This window comes from Salmo salar, chromosome ssa10 (genome assembly GCF_905237065.1).
Source record: "Salmo salar chromosome ssa10, Ssal_v3.1, whole genome shotgun sequence".
In the NCBI taxonomy this organism is placed as follows: domain Eukaryota; kingdom Metazoa; phylum Chordata; class Actinopteri; order Salmoniformes; family Salmonidae; genus Salmo; species Salmo salar.
In genome coordinates this window covers 60,996,551-61,014,006 of record NC_059451.1, presented here as the reverse complement: position 1 = coordinate 61,014,006, position 17,456 = coordinate 60,996,551, and the positions used below count along the sequence as shown (strand labels likewise).

Sequence of the window (17,456 nt, the reverse complement as noted above, 5' to 3'; positions counted from 1 at the left end):
CAACTGTATATTTTCATTTTTAAGTATAATTTTTATTTCATTTTTAAGTAAAACTTGTTCAGTGGTCTTCCATATCACTCCTCATCCTCAGCAATGCTGTTCACAGCCAAGTCATTCCAGAACTGCCTTCGATTTGCAGGCATCACAACTTGGTGATGATGTCCATCATCTTGAACTCTTATAGCCCTATTGCTTATTTAGATTGCATGGACGGACATTGACAGGAATAAAACCTAGTATTGACGTGGTTGTACAGTACTAATGCACCCTCACATGGCAACTTTGATCCCAATAGATATTTTAATCATCTAGATTGGTGTAAGTGATTTTGGCAAAACAATTTTTTCCTGTATTCATGTAATGATGGCACTGAAGCAGACACATTGAGCACACATTTGGCATGGCAAAGCTTGTTGTGATAATTACACAAGCCACCAACAAAGGTGATGGATACAGTTTGGGATTTTAACTTTCCTGACTTGGACGGTCATGCAATACTGGAATACAAAAGAACACCAAAAACCCTGGACATGTGAGTAGATATATTATTATAGAGGTAGCAATGCTGTGTGTGTGCTCAACCGGATAACGAGGGTGACAATTCAGTATGGGGTGCACGTCTAACTGACTGGCTAGAGATCGTGTGTGTGGGGTATCATTACTGACTCAAATGTCCAAATACAATTATAGGGTTTATATTCATTATAGGTATAATAGATTGAAGCTAGTATAAATTGCTGGTCGCCTCTTATGGGAGCAGGTAGCACAAATATATTGCTTCATGCTAATGCTAGCTAGGTAGGTTTTTACATTTTGGTAGGGGCTCGTCAGTTCTAGCTAGGTGGCTTTCACTGGCTAGAAATTGTGTGTGTGGTGTACTGATTCAAAGATTCAATTTCTGAATATAATTCATTACAGGGCTAATAGATTGAAGTTAGATTTAATTGCAGATCTCTCATCGGAGCCGGTAGCATTGTTAGTCTATGCTCATTAGCTAGTTAGCTAATTAAATATGTTCTCAGATCTACTTAGCAAGCTAGTTCTTACCAATACAGGTGTTGTGTCGCTAGATAAGCATATTCTCATAACTTTAGTTGCCTTCAAATAACAGAGAATTTCCATTGTCAGAATAATATTAAAACCTCCCAGGAAAATCTCCCTTCAGCTTAAAAATGTATGTTCCCAGAACAGAGGAAATGTTCACATTCGTTCTTAGAGCGTTTAAAAAAAACAGTCAGACTTGGGGGCCAAAAATGTACGTTCCAACAACTTCCAAGGAACCAAATGTGCTAGATGAGCTGTCCCTTTTACAGTGGGGGTTGGGAGAGGGCACTGTGTGTGTGTGTTTTTAGCAGGGGGAGGAGTGTGTGCGTGTAGCGGGGGTAGGAGGGTTTGTGTGTAGCAGGGGGATGTGTGTGTAGTAGGGAGGTGTGTGTGTGTGTGTAAGCAGAGCCACACCCAGACTGATTGGGGGACCACACCTCCGTGAGGAATCTGCTGCAGCTGGGTCACGTCTATCCTTTCTCTCTCTCGCTCGCTCTCTCTCTCTCCAATTAAATTTAATTCAAAGGGCTTTATTGGGATGGGAAACATATGTTTACATAGTTTATGTCACTTTATTACTTATCCCAATCAGAAATTAACAGTAAAGATTACACTCACAAAAGTTTCAAAAGTTCTCTCTCGCTCTCTGCTAAGCTGTATTCTGGCATTCTGCTAAGGGGGCTGTGGCATTTCCATCTAAAAGGACCCATGAGCACCAACATGTGAAGTTCATAGGAGCATGTCAAATTAAAGCTAAGAGTCTATTTTGTTACAGAACGAACAGTAAGAGGCATTTCCATCTAAAAGGACCCATGAGCACCAACATGTGAAGTTCATAGGAGCATGTCAAATTGGGACCGACCGACCAAATCGGTCTTATGTGGCAAAATTTCTAATTGTGTTTTTTACATTGGATAAATGTAGAGGATCAGAGATACAAAATGGTATATCGTACACTGCATTTGAGGAACAATGGGAACGTAATTCTGCTTTGAAAGTTGATTAACTTGTAACCTCATTTTTGAGAAAATGGCCTTTGAATGTTTTGGTACTACTACTGGAGAGCTCTCCTTTGTCTACACCCATTCAGCATTGTTCACACCCTCTTATGTTTTAGCCCCACCCATCTCTTTAAGGGTTGTTCCGAGCGTTCTGTAGTAACAACATCTGGCAAGGACCCAAGTAAAGACCTTAACTATACACAGATTCAAAGTAGGTAAGCTAACTTGCTAGCTACTTCCAGACACAAATGAGAGAACAGTTCACTGAACATTACTCTCCCTAGCAGAGCTGGTTAGGTTGTTATGTTATCCAGAGCTTTGATGACTGCAACTGTAATGTCAGATTGTCCATTTGTAAATTCAGAGCATTTCGCTCTCGGAGCGTTCAGAGCACGTACTGGACGCTCTGACCGATGAGTAGGGTTGATTCTAACGTTCTGACCTCACAACTACAGTCAAACACCCAAGCTAACTGGCTAACATTGGCTACCTACTTCTAGACACAATGAGAGAACACCCCACTCTGACCATTTTACTCACCCTAGCAGAGCAGGGTGACTGTAATTGTGCTACTGGCAACAATTGACTTATGCTTTTTAGCCGATGTTTACTGACATCGGGATAATTTCAACCGGTGTTGAGCATTCGTAAATTCATCAGTTATTCTGCGCTCTGGCACACTCCGAGCGTCTATTGTTAAAACAATGAACCATAATCCCAACTCATGACGTTACTACCCTGCATGAATCTGCAGGTAGCCAACCAACCAGGTTCAATGTTAGTTAACATTAGGCTATAACTAGTCAAGCAAATGGCTATGAGATACGAATAATAAGATCATGCACTTAACGTTAGCTAGCTAGCAAGCCAGCCAGCCAGCTAACGTTAGTTAGCTAACAGTACACTTTAACTTGAAATGAAACCACTTTCTGTCAAAATTGGAAACGTGTAATATCTGAAAATGTAGCTAGCTACACTATCTTACCCGTATACATCATGGATGGACGCGTCTCCTGTCAAATGTCATGGTTGCCGTTAGTTTGAAGATATAATCCTGAGACAGGTGTTTTCTCCATCTCGTTAGCTATCATACGCTAATTCCACTGATTTCAAAACTCGGTCCTCCAGAAAGTGGAGAGCATACACGTAGCGTTAGCTAGCGACCCAGCCAGCTAACAGTACACTTTATCTTGACATTAGGCTTATGCCGTTTTACTACACGATACGTTAAAAAAAAGCTGCGTTAGACAGGATTACCTAGACATACTGACCAGCTCAAATAGACTGCGTGCTATATGACCTGGCCAAAGCTTTCGACTCTGTCAATCACCACATCCTCATCGGCAGACTCTATAGCCTTGGTTTCTCAAATGATTGCATCGCCTGGTTCACCAACTACTTCTCTGATAGAGTTCAGTGTGTCAAATCGGAGGGCCTGTTGTCCGGACCTCTGGCAGTCTCTATGGGGGTGCCACAGGGTTCAATTCTTGGGCCAACTTTTTTCTCTGTATACATCAATGATGTCGCTCTTGCTGCTGGTGAGTCTTTGATCCACCTCTACGCAGACGACACCATTCTGTATACTTCTGGCCCTTCTTTGGACACTGTGTTAACAACCCTCCAGACGAGCTTCAATGCCATACAACTCTCCTTCCGTGGCCTCTAACTGCTCCTAAATACAAGTAAAACTAAATGCATGCTCTTCAACCGATCGCTGCCTGCACCTGCCCGCCTGTCCAGCATCACTACTCTGGACGGTTCTGACTTAGAATATGTGGACAACTACAAATACCTAGGTGACTGGTTAGACTGTAAACTCTCCTTCCAGACTCACATCAAACATCTCCAATCCAAAATTAAATCTAGATTTGGCTTCCTATTTCGCAACAAAGCATCCTTCACTCATGCTGCCAAACATACCCTCGTAAAACTGACCATCCTACCGATCCTCGACTTCGGCGATGTCATTTACAAAATAGCCTCCAATACCCTACTCAACAAACTGGATGCAGTTTATCACAGTGCCATCCGTTTTGTCACCAAAGCCCCATATACTACCCACCACTGCGACCTGTACGCTCTCATTGGCTGGTTAGAAGGATTACTTTATCCTATCCCAGGTATTCCTTCTACTGCAAATCTACCATTCCAGTGTTTTATTTGCTATATTGTATTTACTTTACCACCATGGCCTTTTTTGCCTTTACCTCCCTTATTTCACCTCATTTGCTCACATTGTATATAGACTTATTTTTCTACTGTATTATTGACTGTATGTTTGGGGTAAAACGTGTAACTCTGTGTTGTTGTATGTTGTCGAACTGCTTTGCTTTATCTTGGCCAGGTCGCAATTGTAAATGAGAACTTGTTCTCAACTTGCCTACCTGGTTAAATAAAGGTGAAATAAAAATAAATAAAATAAATATGGCAGACCAATCCAAACTCATCTCTCGGCATGTCCAGCCCACTCATTATCTCAGCCAATCATGGCTAGCGGGAAGGTTGCTGACTTTTTCTGTGGCTAAGCCAACCAGGCTCGTAATTTAACAATTTATTTGTATTTACAGATGGCATACAAGTTTGTTATTAAGGCACATGAAACTTCATATGTTCGAGAAGGCATTTCTGCCAAAAAAAGCATTTTGATAAAAAAAAAAAACATTTTTATATGTTCAAACAGCTCTCCTGTGAAGTAGTGACCCGCAACATATGCCTAGTTTCCTGAAACTAAGCATAATTGGTTGTCCAATGAAAGCTAAGAGGGTCTTCACACATACACAGATTCCCAGATGTTATCGCAGGTGCACTGAAATGTTTGTTTCTAGCTCCAACACTGCATTAATAATACCTAGCAATACAAAACAATACACACATGATGCAAATGTAAAAATAAAGAAATTAATAAATATCAGAACAAGCAATATAAAAAATAATAATTGATTATGTGCGTATTATTTAAGGGATAATGCCAGAGAAACCGGTGTTTGGAGGATATATTGGCACGGGTGTTAGGCCCGAGACAAAGTCAAATACCGGCTTCGATGGCATTATCACTTTTGTACAATGGGTTACCAACATGTAAATAAATATATATATTTACATATATTCATGAACTTTGTTTTGATGGATTTATTCATACTATTTCATCCTTCCACAAGATATAATCCCGAAACAAATCTAGGGTTGGTACCCAAGCCGGCTGGTCGTTAGTTCTATTGGTTTGGTTGCCAGAGATGCGACACAACAAAAAAACTGAACGACTGGATCTATGAACGCGACCCAGTTGTTTGTTCTAAATGTTCCATTACCATACTGGCTGGGAACGTTCTAATCTCTTGCTTGCTAGTTAGCCAACTACGGTTAACTTAGTCACGTCACACAGTGCAGACAGAATAACAGTAAAATAGCCCCATTTGTTTAAGCTGTTTTCGAGTGACATTTATTTGGATACATCCATAACAGTGAGCTAATGAGGCACAATTTAGCCTGGCATAGAAAATGTGCTCTCTCGTTAGGACACTGTTGTTCAGAGGAGCTAGCCAACAACACAGCTAACACAATCACTTCAAACTGAAGCTGGAAAGACTGCAAACTAGCTGCACTTCGTTTCGTTTTACCTTTTTTCAATTGGCATTTCTTTGTATATATCAATAAAAATGATGCCAGCTAATTCATGATTTCTACTGGCTGAGAAACGCTCTCTCGTCCTGACTCACGACCCCTACACATTCATTACTATGTAACAGTTGGAGATTGAATTTGAATATTGAAACAATGTTGCAAATGTCGGATAGACAAACAGCAAGGTTTATACACATCTCCACTGTTGAAAACTAAATGTTAGTCAGATAGTGGATTACTCAGTCAGACTGAACAGAGTAAATAGGCATTTTAAGGTCATAGATTTAGCGTAACCTGTGGAATAGACACCGGCTGGAATGCGTTCAGGATTAGACCCACCCGTTGTATTAATACTGTGTATATATAATGGTATGAACAGTATATGAATAGAAAAGGTGTGTACAGCAGTAGCTATATAGGATGAGCCATGACTAGAATACAGTATATACATATAAAGTGGGTAAATGGTATGTAAACATTATTAAAGTAACCATTGTTGAAATACTTTATGTACATAGGACAAAGCAGGTGGCAGCCGGCTAGTAACAGTGACTAAGGTTTAGGGTACTGGGCGGTGGCTGGCTAGTGGTGACTGTTTAACTGTCTGATGGCCTGGAGATGGAAGCTGTTTATCAGTCTCTCAGTCCAAGCTTTAATGCACTCCATTATAGACAGAATACCAGCTGACTGCTTCTTCCCTAAATAGTTCTTGCATAGTTTGGAGCTGTGCTTTGGGTCATTGTCCTGTTGTAGGAGGAAATTGGCTTCAATTAAGCGCTGTCCACAGGGTATGGCATGGCGTTGCAAAATTATAGCCTTCCTTCTTCAAGATCCCTTTTACCCTGTACAAATCTCCCACTTTACCACCACCAAAGCACCCCCAGACAATCACATTGCCTCCACCATGGTTAACAGATGGCGTCAAGCACTCCTCCAGCATCTTTTCATTTTTTTCTGCGTCTCACGAAGGTTCTTTGTGATCCGAACACCTCAAATTTAGATTCGCTGTCCGTAACACTGTTTTCCAATCTTCATCTGTCCAGTGTCCGTGTTCTTTTGCCCATCTTAATCTTTTCTTTTTATTGGCCAGTCTGAGATATGGCTTTTTGTTTGCAACTCTGCCTAGAAGGCCAGCATCCCGGAGTCGTTTCTTCACTGTTGATGTTGAGACTGGTATTTTGCGGGTACTATTTAATGAAGCTGCCAGTTGAGGACTTGTGAGGCGTCTGTTTCTCAAACTAGACACTCTAATGTATTTGTCCTCTTGCTCAGTTGTGCACCGGGGCCTCCCACTCCTCTTTCTATTCTGGTTAGGGCCAGTTTGCGCTGTTCTGTGAAGGGAGTAGTACACAGCGTTGTACCAGATCTTCAGTTTCTTTGCAATTTCTCGCAAGGAATAGCCTTAATTTCTCAGAACAAGAATAGACTGACGAGTTTCAGAATAAAGTTCTTTATTTCTGGCCATTTTGAGCCTGCAATCGAACCCACAAATGCTAATGCTCCAGATACTCAACTAGTCTAAAGAAGGCCCGTTTTATTGCTTCTTTAATCAGGACAACAGTTTCAGCTTTGCTAACATAGTTGTAAAAGGGTTTTCTAATGGTCAATTAGCTTTTTAAAATTATAAACTTGGATTAGCTAACACAACGTGCCATTGGAACACAGGAGTGATGGTTGCTGATAATGGGCCTCTGCTCCTAAGTAAATATTCCATAAGAAATCAGCCGTTTCCAGCTACAATAGTCATTTACAACATTACCAATGTCTACACTGTATTTCTGATCAATTTGATGTTATGTTAATGGTCCAAATTTTTTTTTAATTTTTTTTCGAAAACAAATAAATGTAAGTGACCCCAAACTTTTGAACGGTAATGGCCGTTTTTGGTTTCCCATTGGTTCTGTTAACAAAGCTAGTAAAACTGGACCGGTAAAGCTGAATGTTTTTTAAACGTTCTGAGAACGGAAGTGGAAATTTCACCTGTTCTAGGAACGTCAATTTTTATTTTCCAGTGAGGTTCTTAGAACATTTTACTATGGTTCCCTGAAAGTTTTCCTGTGAAGTTTTATTAATGTTCTGTTAATGGAAATGGTTATTTAGAGTGTTTTTAATATGTTCCTTAACTTTCACTGAATGTTTCATTACGACTTTTAATAACACTGCTAGCTTAGGTTAACTGCTTTGAACTCCAAGCACAGATGGGACACATGGAAATTCATTTTTATTTAGGCATTAATCATGCAAACACATTTATTTTTTATTGTGGCACAGTGTCAATGAGATTCAAACCTATTATCTTTTGTTATGTAGCCATGGAATTCGTCCACTGCGCCACCAGGATGGAGCTGTCATGATATGTTTTTTTTACTCATACGAAGCTGTTCATTTTTGTCTGTTAAAACAGACCCCATTTTTAAGGAAACAAGCACTCATTAAGATCAACACACCTAAACACACTTAACAAGATAGAGGATAATGAGAGTTTTGTTGATGCTGAGAACAGAATGTATATGTTTTCTTAATGTTCTGAGAAAATGACTATACATAGAGAACCGTAAGGAAGCCTGCAGAAAACTGCTGAAGTACTGAACGTAGTTCAGAGAACGTTAAGAAACAGTTTGAGAACATTCCCAATGTCAAACCAGTTGGAAAACCTTCCTATTAACATAAACAAAATGTCATTAAATGTTATCATGTTTGAACTTTTAGGAAACGTTCTGTTAAAGTAATGAAATACCAAGAAAATAACATTATTTTGTCAAGTTCCTTAAATGTTCTGAGAGTGTCCCAAAGCCAAGCAACTCTCCTGCACCATTCCCAGAATGTTGTGGGAAGGTTGTATGCAAAATAACCATAGGACAATCACTCTCTCGCCAAGCTCTAAGAAAACATATGGTTTTCAGAACGTTATGTGCTTGCTGGGTTTACTGTACTGTACTGAACTCTACCGTTAATCTAACGCCTGCCTCAGACCACTCGTAGAACAGCGAAGTGCGTCGTTAGATGTTTTTTTGCCCTCCAGCATCACTTTATACACAGAAGATCTCCGCTAAACAAAGAATCACATGGTTTGACTGCCGATAACTGCAGAATAAAGTTTACTACAGTACAAATACCAAGTTGGCAATGTCTTTGCAATTGATACAGACAAGTGACGTATAGAAATATGCTTCAAATGAAATCCAAGATGACTGCATTAAAATATATACAGTAGACTATAGGCCTATTTCAATCACATTGACATTTCATATTCAATCAATTGAGTTCTATTTTGCTAGTTGTAGGCTACTGTCTGTAATTTGTCTCAATATATGTGTAGCCTAACATGTGGGCAATGATGTACCAAATCGTGATTTAATGCATTTTCTTTCATTGGGTAAGAGTTATAATAAGCCACCTCAGTATTTGCAGCTGTAGGTGGTAATATCTCTCTAGGAGCTGATCCGTGGTCAGTATTGTTGAATAATTATAACGTTAAGGAAAGATTTGAATGGAGAAAGCTGATCCGAGAGATGCTCCAATGACGCACGTAGCAACCGTTCTCTCTTCATTGTGACTTGGCCTTGATGGGGGTCCTTGATGATCTTCTTGGCATGTTGGCCGTTGATGGGAAGATGCTAAGTTCCTTCGCTATCAGGAAAGCGGACCCTGTGCTCTACCGTGCTGTACTGTACTGTCCAAACTTGGGAAACATAGACATCTAGGATCCTCTCACATTTGATCTGGTCCGGACCAACCAAATGTGCTCTTGTTTGGGGGTCGAGCTCATTACAATAATAGCCAGTGATTAGAATAATACCTAAATATGCAAAATAAGGATATTGCATATTTCTACCTTTTGAGTACCTAGGTACATCACCATGAAGAGAATGATATTCATAACCATAATGATAAATATCTGTATAGTACAGATCAGGGACCTATGATTCCGTTACCGTAATTCAGTTACCAGATGTAAATCCACTTCTCCTACTGTAGTTCAACAACCAACATTTTTTCATAGCTGACACCCCATTCTTTCTGCAGACATCTTTTAGTCATAATTCGTAGCTGATATTTACGATTTTTTTCGAAAATTTGGTCGCATAAATAGCTGAGGGAGATTTTGCTGTAATTCTGTTACTGAACTTCTGCAGTTCTTCCAGTAAATATGTTTTTGTGAAATGTTCTGTGTAAATTGTTCATAGTAGTCCTTGTGCATAGAGGTTTATGGTTTGTTAAACTTTGAAATCAATGTTTTTTGTTTTGCATACATTTTAAAGTGAAAACTTGAGTCAAAGCGTAATTGCGTTACCGTGGAATTGTGTGTGTGTGTGTGTGTGTGTGTGTGCGTGTGTGTGAGAGCGCGATTACATAGACCCACAAAGAATTCAAAAACAAGTCCAATTTTGATATACTCCCATATCTATTGGGTGAAATACCACAGTGTTCCATCACAGCAGCGAGATGTGTGACCTGTTGCCACAAGAAAAAGGCAACCAGTGAAGAACAAACACCATTGTAAATACAACCCATATTTATGTTTATTTATTTTCCCTTTTGTCTTTAACTATTTGCAAATTGTTACAGCACTGTATATAGCCATAATAGGACATTTGAAATGTCTTTATTCCTCTGGAGCTTTTGTGAGTGTAATATTTACTGTTCATTTTATATTGTTTATTTCACTTTTGTTTTATCTATTTCACTTGCTTTGTCAATGTAAACTTAAATGGAAAGAGATTGAGAGAGTGAGTCTCTCCACTCCCCTCTGCTTCTAGAGAAGGGTGTGACTGCCTACAAGTAAGAGAGAGGGAGGGAACATGTTTGTTGAGCTACTCCTCCCTGTTTCTCTCTTTCTCTTTCGTTCTCATTAACTTACTGGCAGGGCTAGGATTAGGCTTTCTCTCTCTCGCTATGTATATGTCCCTATTTCCTTCTGTTTTCCTCTCACATAAGCCTACTCTTTATTGTATTTCTCTCTACTCCAAATGAGTATTTTTGTTTCTCTATAGTACAGTTTCTGAGTAGTAGGCCTACAGTTTGTGAAGAGGTAATGCTGGGTATATTTGTGTGGGCGGCACTACTCTGGTTGTCATTTCCTCTTCTTACCTGTCTCTACTGCTCCCCACCCCCCCTGTTCTCACCTCTCCTCTAATGGTTCTGTTGTCTTTCCCTCTCCACCTCTATCTCCCCCATCCTCTATCTCATCTGTCTGTTGTATGTCAGCGTATGTAGCAGTTGGCTAACATGTCTTCTCTCCCAGTGTAGCAGTAGTCTAACTGTACCCCTGTACAGATAACTGTGTGTATCTCTCTCTGTTATCTATATGTATTATGTGTCTAACATGTCTTCTCTCCCAGGTTCTCTTCTCCATATGTACTACTGCTGGCTAACAGTCCTCTCTCTCCCTCTCCTCTGCAGTGCCTGTCGAGTCCTAAGGCCAGCGGTGGTGCCAGCTCCCAACCACAACCCAAGAAGGAGTCCCAACCCCAGCAGCCCAAGTTGACCAAGAAGGAACCCAAGACGGAGCCTCAGACCCAGGGGGAAGAAGAAAACATGCCCTCAGTACACATCAAATCAGAACCACAGGAGGTGGAGTCCACGGTAAGAGATTGAAGGAGGGGTGGAAGAGTGGGGTAGAGGGATGGGTGGATGGAGGGTTTGGGGAGTGTGGGGTGGTGAAGAAGAGGGGGATAGATTACTTAAATTGGAGAGAAAGAGAGAGTTCTGGATGGATGGTTGTAGAGGGAGAGAGGCTAAAGGAAATCGAGTCTGGGTCTGTCTGTAGATTGTTAGAAAGGGCAGAAGAAATGGTGGGTGGAGATGACTGGCTGGAAAGGAAAGAGAGAGCGTTAGAGAGAGAAGGGTGTAGAGCAGGGCAGTTCAATGTCGGTCCTGAAGGGCCAAAGCACTTCTGGTTTTCATCCTCTCCTTCTAATCAGGGACTGATTTCAAACATTCACAGAACACGGTTGCCATGTTCTCAGAATGTAAGATATTCATGTTCTAGACATGTTTGATGGGAACGTTGCTAGAACATGTCTATGTATCAGTTGTCAGGATGTCGCCTGATGGTCCCAAAGAAACGTTCTCCCTCAGAAAAAAAATTCATTACACATCACGCCTTGTTACTGTTGCCCATCAAGGCCCTGGTTGGTGAACAAACCACTGATCCATTCACAGCTCTTTTTGTCTGTTGGCAAGGGATACTCACACACAACCTCTTGGTTCACAGCATTCTGATCTTCCTGCTACACCACCATGTCTGTGTCAGTTATTATTTCATTTATACAGTAATCATTATTCAACATGTCCTCACCTGGGATTTGACGTCACAACCTCTTGGTTCACAGCATTCTGATCTTCCTGCTACGCCACCATGTCTGTGTCAGTTATTAGTTAATTTCACAATTCTCACATCATTGATTTGATTTACTTATTTTATCAATTTAAGGGCTTTAAGTGTAGTTGTCTAATGTTGGTGGGGCATATTAACCTGTTTTAATGATACTCCTAAATCAGTATGATCAATTAAAGTTTTTCTTGAGTGTACTTTTAACAGAGCTGAGATTTACCCCATTCACCCTATTGCTTCCACCTATCAAGTGCCTAGGGAGGATGGGTTAGGTTTTCTTCTGGACAGGGCCTAACTATACTGGCCCGATAAGTACATGCCAGTGGTTCCCAAACTGTGGGGGCGTATAATTTCTTCTCACATCTACGTGCTCTACTCCTTTCACCTTTTCCCTTCGCTTGTGGACTTTAATGCACAACGCATCAGCTGTCTGACCAGGCCAAAACATCTTTCTAAGCCGAACCTTCTTATCATAACCGCAAACCGCTACACACAGCCTACATCACAGCCTATATCATTGTCACCATATTAACATCATAATCAACATAGGTAATAGAAATAAGGTGTTAGTAAACCCGCTACAATCATGCAGTACAGTGTACAGTCAGCAGCAAGCAGTTTAGCAGTTACATCGGCGGGCCCAAGTGGCAATAATTTAATACAACCAAAAGCTTACCTTGACTTGGAAGAGTTCCAGTGTTGGATAGCCATAGCCAGCTAGCTAACATAGCATCCCTCTCTGTTTGAGCCAGGTGTTTGAGTAGGCTAAACTAGCTAGCTGCATTTGCTAGCTGAGTAAGTGAAAGTGAGAAAGAAATACAACAAAATATAGCTATCTCTCTCTCTCATTCGCTTCTCCTTCATTTTTGAAGAAATTAATTTGTTCAAAACTGACAGCCAACTAGCTGAAAAAGTTTGAGAGGATTTATCTAATGTTCCCTCGTTAGATTTTATCTAATCTCACTCTGGCTAGCATTAGTTGTTGATCTTGTTGATGTGCATGAGAGGTTGTTTGATCAATAGTACTGTAAAGTTCCCAAATGTCTGAGGAATCCCATGGTATTTACATATTTGCAGAAATCCATTCAGGTGTATTTTGTGGCTTTTGGAAATGTGTTCTAATGATCTAACGTCACACTGTTAATACTTCCTGTTAACACACAGTCCAGTTCATAGTGAATGATGCCAGGCCCTACTGCCTGTTAACACACAGTCCAGTTCAAAGTGAATGATGACAGGTCCTACTGCCTGTAAACACACAGTCCAGTTCATAGTGAATGATGACAGGTCCTACTGCCTGTAAACACACAGTCCAGTTCAAAGTGAATGATGACCGGTCCTACTGCCTGTAAACACACAGTCCAGTTCATAGTGAATGATGACAGGCCCTACTGCCTGGAAACACACAGTCCAGTTCATAGTGAATGATGACAGGCCCTACTTCCTGTAAACACACAGTCCAGTTCAGAGTGAATGATGGCTGTAGCTCTGATTGGCTATAGCGCACCGGTCTGCCTAGACTCCGGTCCTGGACGAGACAGATGTTTTTATTTGGTTTTATTTACTGCAGTGTCTATTAATTGTCCAATCGAATATTCTCCTAACAGAAAACTGGACACATGAATGTGTTTGCCACGTTCCTATGAAACGTGTCAAGAACATTTATCTTATATTCTGAAAACATGGTAACCACGACCTGGGTAAGTTCTATTTGACATTAAGGGAATGGTCTCTTGGAAACATTCCTTGCGCATTCCTATGAAAACATTAGTTCATGACTTAATGAGACTCTTAAGAGAACATTCTCTAAAGTTGTGGTAACATTTATTGTTACCTGGGAGAGCTTTCAGAGGAGAGAGCGAGAGAGAGAGTATAGGGAGAATATAGGGCGGGGCGGTGGCTGGGTGTGTCACAGTTCCATTTGTGTGTGTGTGTGTGTGTTGACCACCCACCCGTCAAGGAGCCGCCCAGTAAGAACACAGCAGGATAGTGGGTTTCCTATCCAGAGATAAGGGTTTCGTCCCAAATGGCACCGTATTCCCTATACAGTGCTCGACTTTTGACCAGAGCCCTATAGGCCTGGTCACAAGTAGTGCACTATAAATGGATATGGACTGCAATTTAGGACACAGCTATGGCCTTAAGTTCCCAAACACAGCTGACAGACTAACTGCTACATGGGCTCTTTTGAGGGGCTCTACTGGGCACTGTTTAGTATGACATATCTGGTTATCAAGTTAATCAAAAATCAAAAATCTCCCATTTTGTGCCTACTAAACAGGACCCTGGTCTGGACCCTACCAGACAAGGAATTGGGAGATGGATAGAGACTGAGAGAAAGGGAAAGGGTGTAAGAGATGGACATAGTGAGAGGAAGAGAGGAAAAGAGAGTACAGTACAGTACACACACTACTGTTCAAAAGTTTGGGGTCACTTAGAAATGTCGTTGTTTTTCATGAAAACAAACATGAAATGAGTTGCAAAATGAATAGGAAATAAAGTCAAGACGTTGACGAGGTTATAAATAATGATTTTTAATTGAAATAATAGTGTCCTTCAAACTTTGCTTTCATCAAAGAATCCTCCATTTACAGCAATTACAGCCTTGCAGACCTTTGGTATTCTAGTTGTCAATTTGTTGAGGTAATCTGAAGAGATTTCACCCCATGCTTCCTGAAGCACCTCCCACAAGTTGGATTGGCTTGATGGGCTCTTCTTATGGACCACAACAGCTCAATAGGGTTGATATCCGGTGACTGTGCTGGCCACTCCATTATAGACAGAATACCAGCTGACTGCTTCATCCCTAAATAGTTGTTGCATAGTTTGGAGCTGTGCTTTGGGTCATTGTCCTGTTGTAGGAGGAAACTGGCTCCAATTAAGCGCCGTCCACAGGGTATGGCATGGCGTTGCAAAATGGAGTGATAGCCTTCCTTCTTCAAGATCCCTTTTACCCTGTACAAATCTCCCACTTTACCACCACCAAAGCACCCCCAGACAATGCCTCCACCATGGTTAACAGATGGTGTCAAGCACTCCTCCAGCATCTTTTCATTTTTTCTGCGTCTCACGAAGGTTCTTTGTGATCCGAACACCTCAAATTTAGATTCGCTGTCCATAACGCTGTTTTCCAATCTTCATCTGACCAGTGTCCGTGTTATTTTGCCCATCTTAATCTTTTCTTTTTATTGGCCATCATGAGATATGGCTTTTTGTTTGCAACTCTGCCTAGAAGGCCAGCATCCCGGAGTCGTTTCTTCACTGTTGACGTTGAGACTGGTGTTTTGCGGGTACTATTTAATGAAGCTGCCAGTTGAGGACTTGTGGGGCGTCTGTTTCTCAAACTAGACACTCTAATGTATTTGTCCTCTTGCTCAGTTGTGCACCGGGGCCTCCCACTCCTCTTTCTAATCTGGTTAGAGCCAGTTTGCGCTGTTCTGTGAAGGGAGTAGTACACAGCGTTGTACGAGATCTTCAGTTTCTTGGCAATTTCTCACAAGGAATAGCCTTCATTTCTCAGAAAACAAATAGACTGATGAGTTACAGAAGAAAGGTCTTTGTTTCTGGCTATTTTGAGCCTGCAATCGAATCCACAAATGCTGATGGTCCAGATACTCAACTAGTCTAAACAAGGCCAGCTTTATTGCTTCAGCTGTGCTAACATAATTGTAAAAGAGTTTTCTAATGATCAATTAGCCTTTTTAAAATGCTAAACTTGGATTAGCTAACACAACGTGCCATTGGAACACAGGAGTGATGGTTGCTGATAATGGGCCTCTGTACGCCTATGTAGATATTCTATTAAAAATCAGCCGTTTCCAGCTACAATAGTCATTTACAGCATTAACAATGTCTACACTGTATTTCTGATCAATTTGATGTTATTTTAATGGACAAAAAATGGGCTTTTCTTTTCTTTCAAAAACAAGGACATTTCTAAGTGACCACCAACTTTTGAGCGGTAGTGTACATTCACACCCTGCTTTGTCACTCCCCTCCCTTACCACCTCTCCCTTCCTCACCCTCACTCTCTTTCTCTCTCACCCTGTTACCACTATCAGTTTCTCTCCGTTTTTTTCAATTGAAGGGCTTTATTGGCATGGGGAACATATTAACATTGCCAAAGCAAGTGAAGTAGATAATGAACAAAAGTGAAATAAACAATAAAAATGAACAGTAAACATTAGACTCACAGAAGTTCTCTCGCTCTTTGAGTCTCGCCTAGGCCCCTAATAGGATATATCGAGGGAGGCTTCCGCTCTCTGGTAGCCATGGCAACGGGGCTCTGGTGGGAGTTGGAGCCTGCCTGCCCACACCCCTCACACACACACCCCTCCTCCACCCCTTCACTGCTACCCCCCCTTGCAACTCACCCCTCCATCCCCCACAACACACCACTACTACACCGAAAGGCACAAACAAATACACACAGTAAAACTGACACGCATGCGCGCACACACAGATAAACACACACAAAGACACACATACACACACGCACACCAAAAATAAACGTGATACCTGCTAGCAATACACATTCTCATTTGAATCTCACACACACACACACACACACACACACACACACACACACACGGACTTGTCCTCCAGCTAACTGGCGCGCTAATGCACAAAGATGTGTACCACACCCACTCTCCCCACTCCATTTACACACACACACACTCACCACACATTACTGTAGTATTGCTAGGATGCAGCTAGCTCTATTCTCCATCCCTATTCACCCACAATCAGTCATGGTGCAGAGTGATGATGTCATCGTTGGCCAGCACCAGCTATTTCTCCTCCTGGACCAGAAATAACAGTAACTCCACGTTAGGTTATGTATGTATGTATGTGTGTGTCATGTTGGGTTGTGGCATAATCAGTCAGAATATTCAAGACTACATTGACATGTTTGTTTTCTTTGGGTTAGACTGACGGCTCTCCATTTTGTGTGTTCGTGTCATGCACTTAGATTGTGTGTTTTAAGCTGTTGTAACTACAATCAACATTGGGTTCCACCCTGTTTTAAAGCACAGATTACAGTGAGGCTAATTTAAGGTTATTACTAAGGTCTATAGGCTGAGGGAGTATCGCAGCACTAGGGTATAAACACACTGTCAATATTTGAACAATTAGGTTGGAAAGACTTTGACACAGTTTGATGTCAGTCAGCTCTGCCAGAGAGGCATTCTTGTTGTTGTCTGCTGGCTATGTTTAAGTATTAACCTTAGGGTGTGTGTGTGCGCCTGCATGCGTCTGTGGGAATTGGTCTATATGGATAGGGCTCAATTTAAATGTTTCTTACACAAGTTACAAGTTTTATTTCTTCTTTAATCAGACAACAGTTTTCAGCTGTGCTAACATAATTGCAAAATGGTTTTCTAATGATCAATTAGCCTTTTAAAATGACAAACTTGGATTAGCTAACACATTTCTAAGTGACCCCAAACTGT

At 41.1% G+C, this 17,456-nt stretch overlaps 1 protein-coding gene across 6 annotated transcripts in view; it reads left to right on the top strand.

The window, feature by feature from the left end:
- Window positions 1-17,456, top strand: part of LOC106560668 (Krueppel-like factor 8) — a 136,457-nt gene that overhangs the window by 54,419 nt on the left and 64,582 nt on the right. For 4 of the 6 annotated variants that reach the window (XM_045688010.1, XM_014123766.2, XM_045688009.1 and 1 more), the window contains one exon: window positions 11,070-11,252. In XM_045688010.1, coding sequence (XP_045543966.1) covers window positions 11,070-11,252 — 183 coding nt within the window. Of the gene's footprint in view, window positions 1-10,485; window positions 10,699-11,069; window positions 11,253-17,456 lie in introns of those variants that run through there. The other 2 variants (XM_045688013.1, XM_045688012.1) reach the window with 1 other exon arrangement.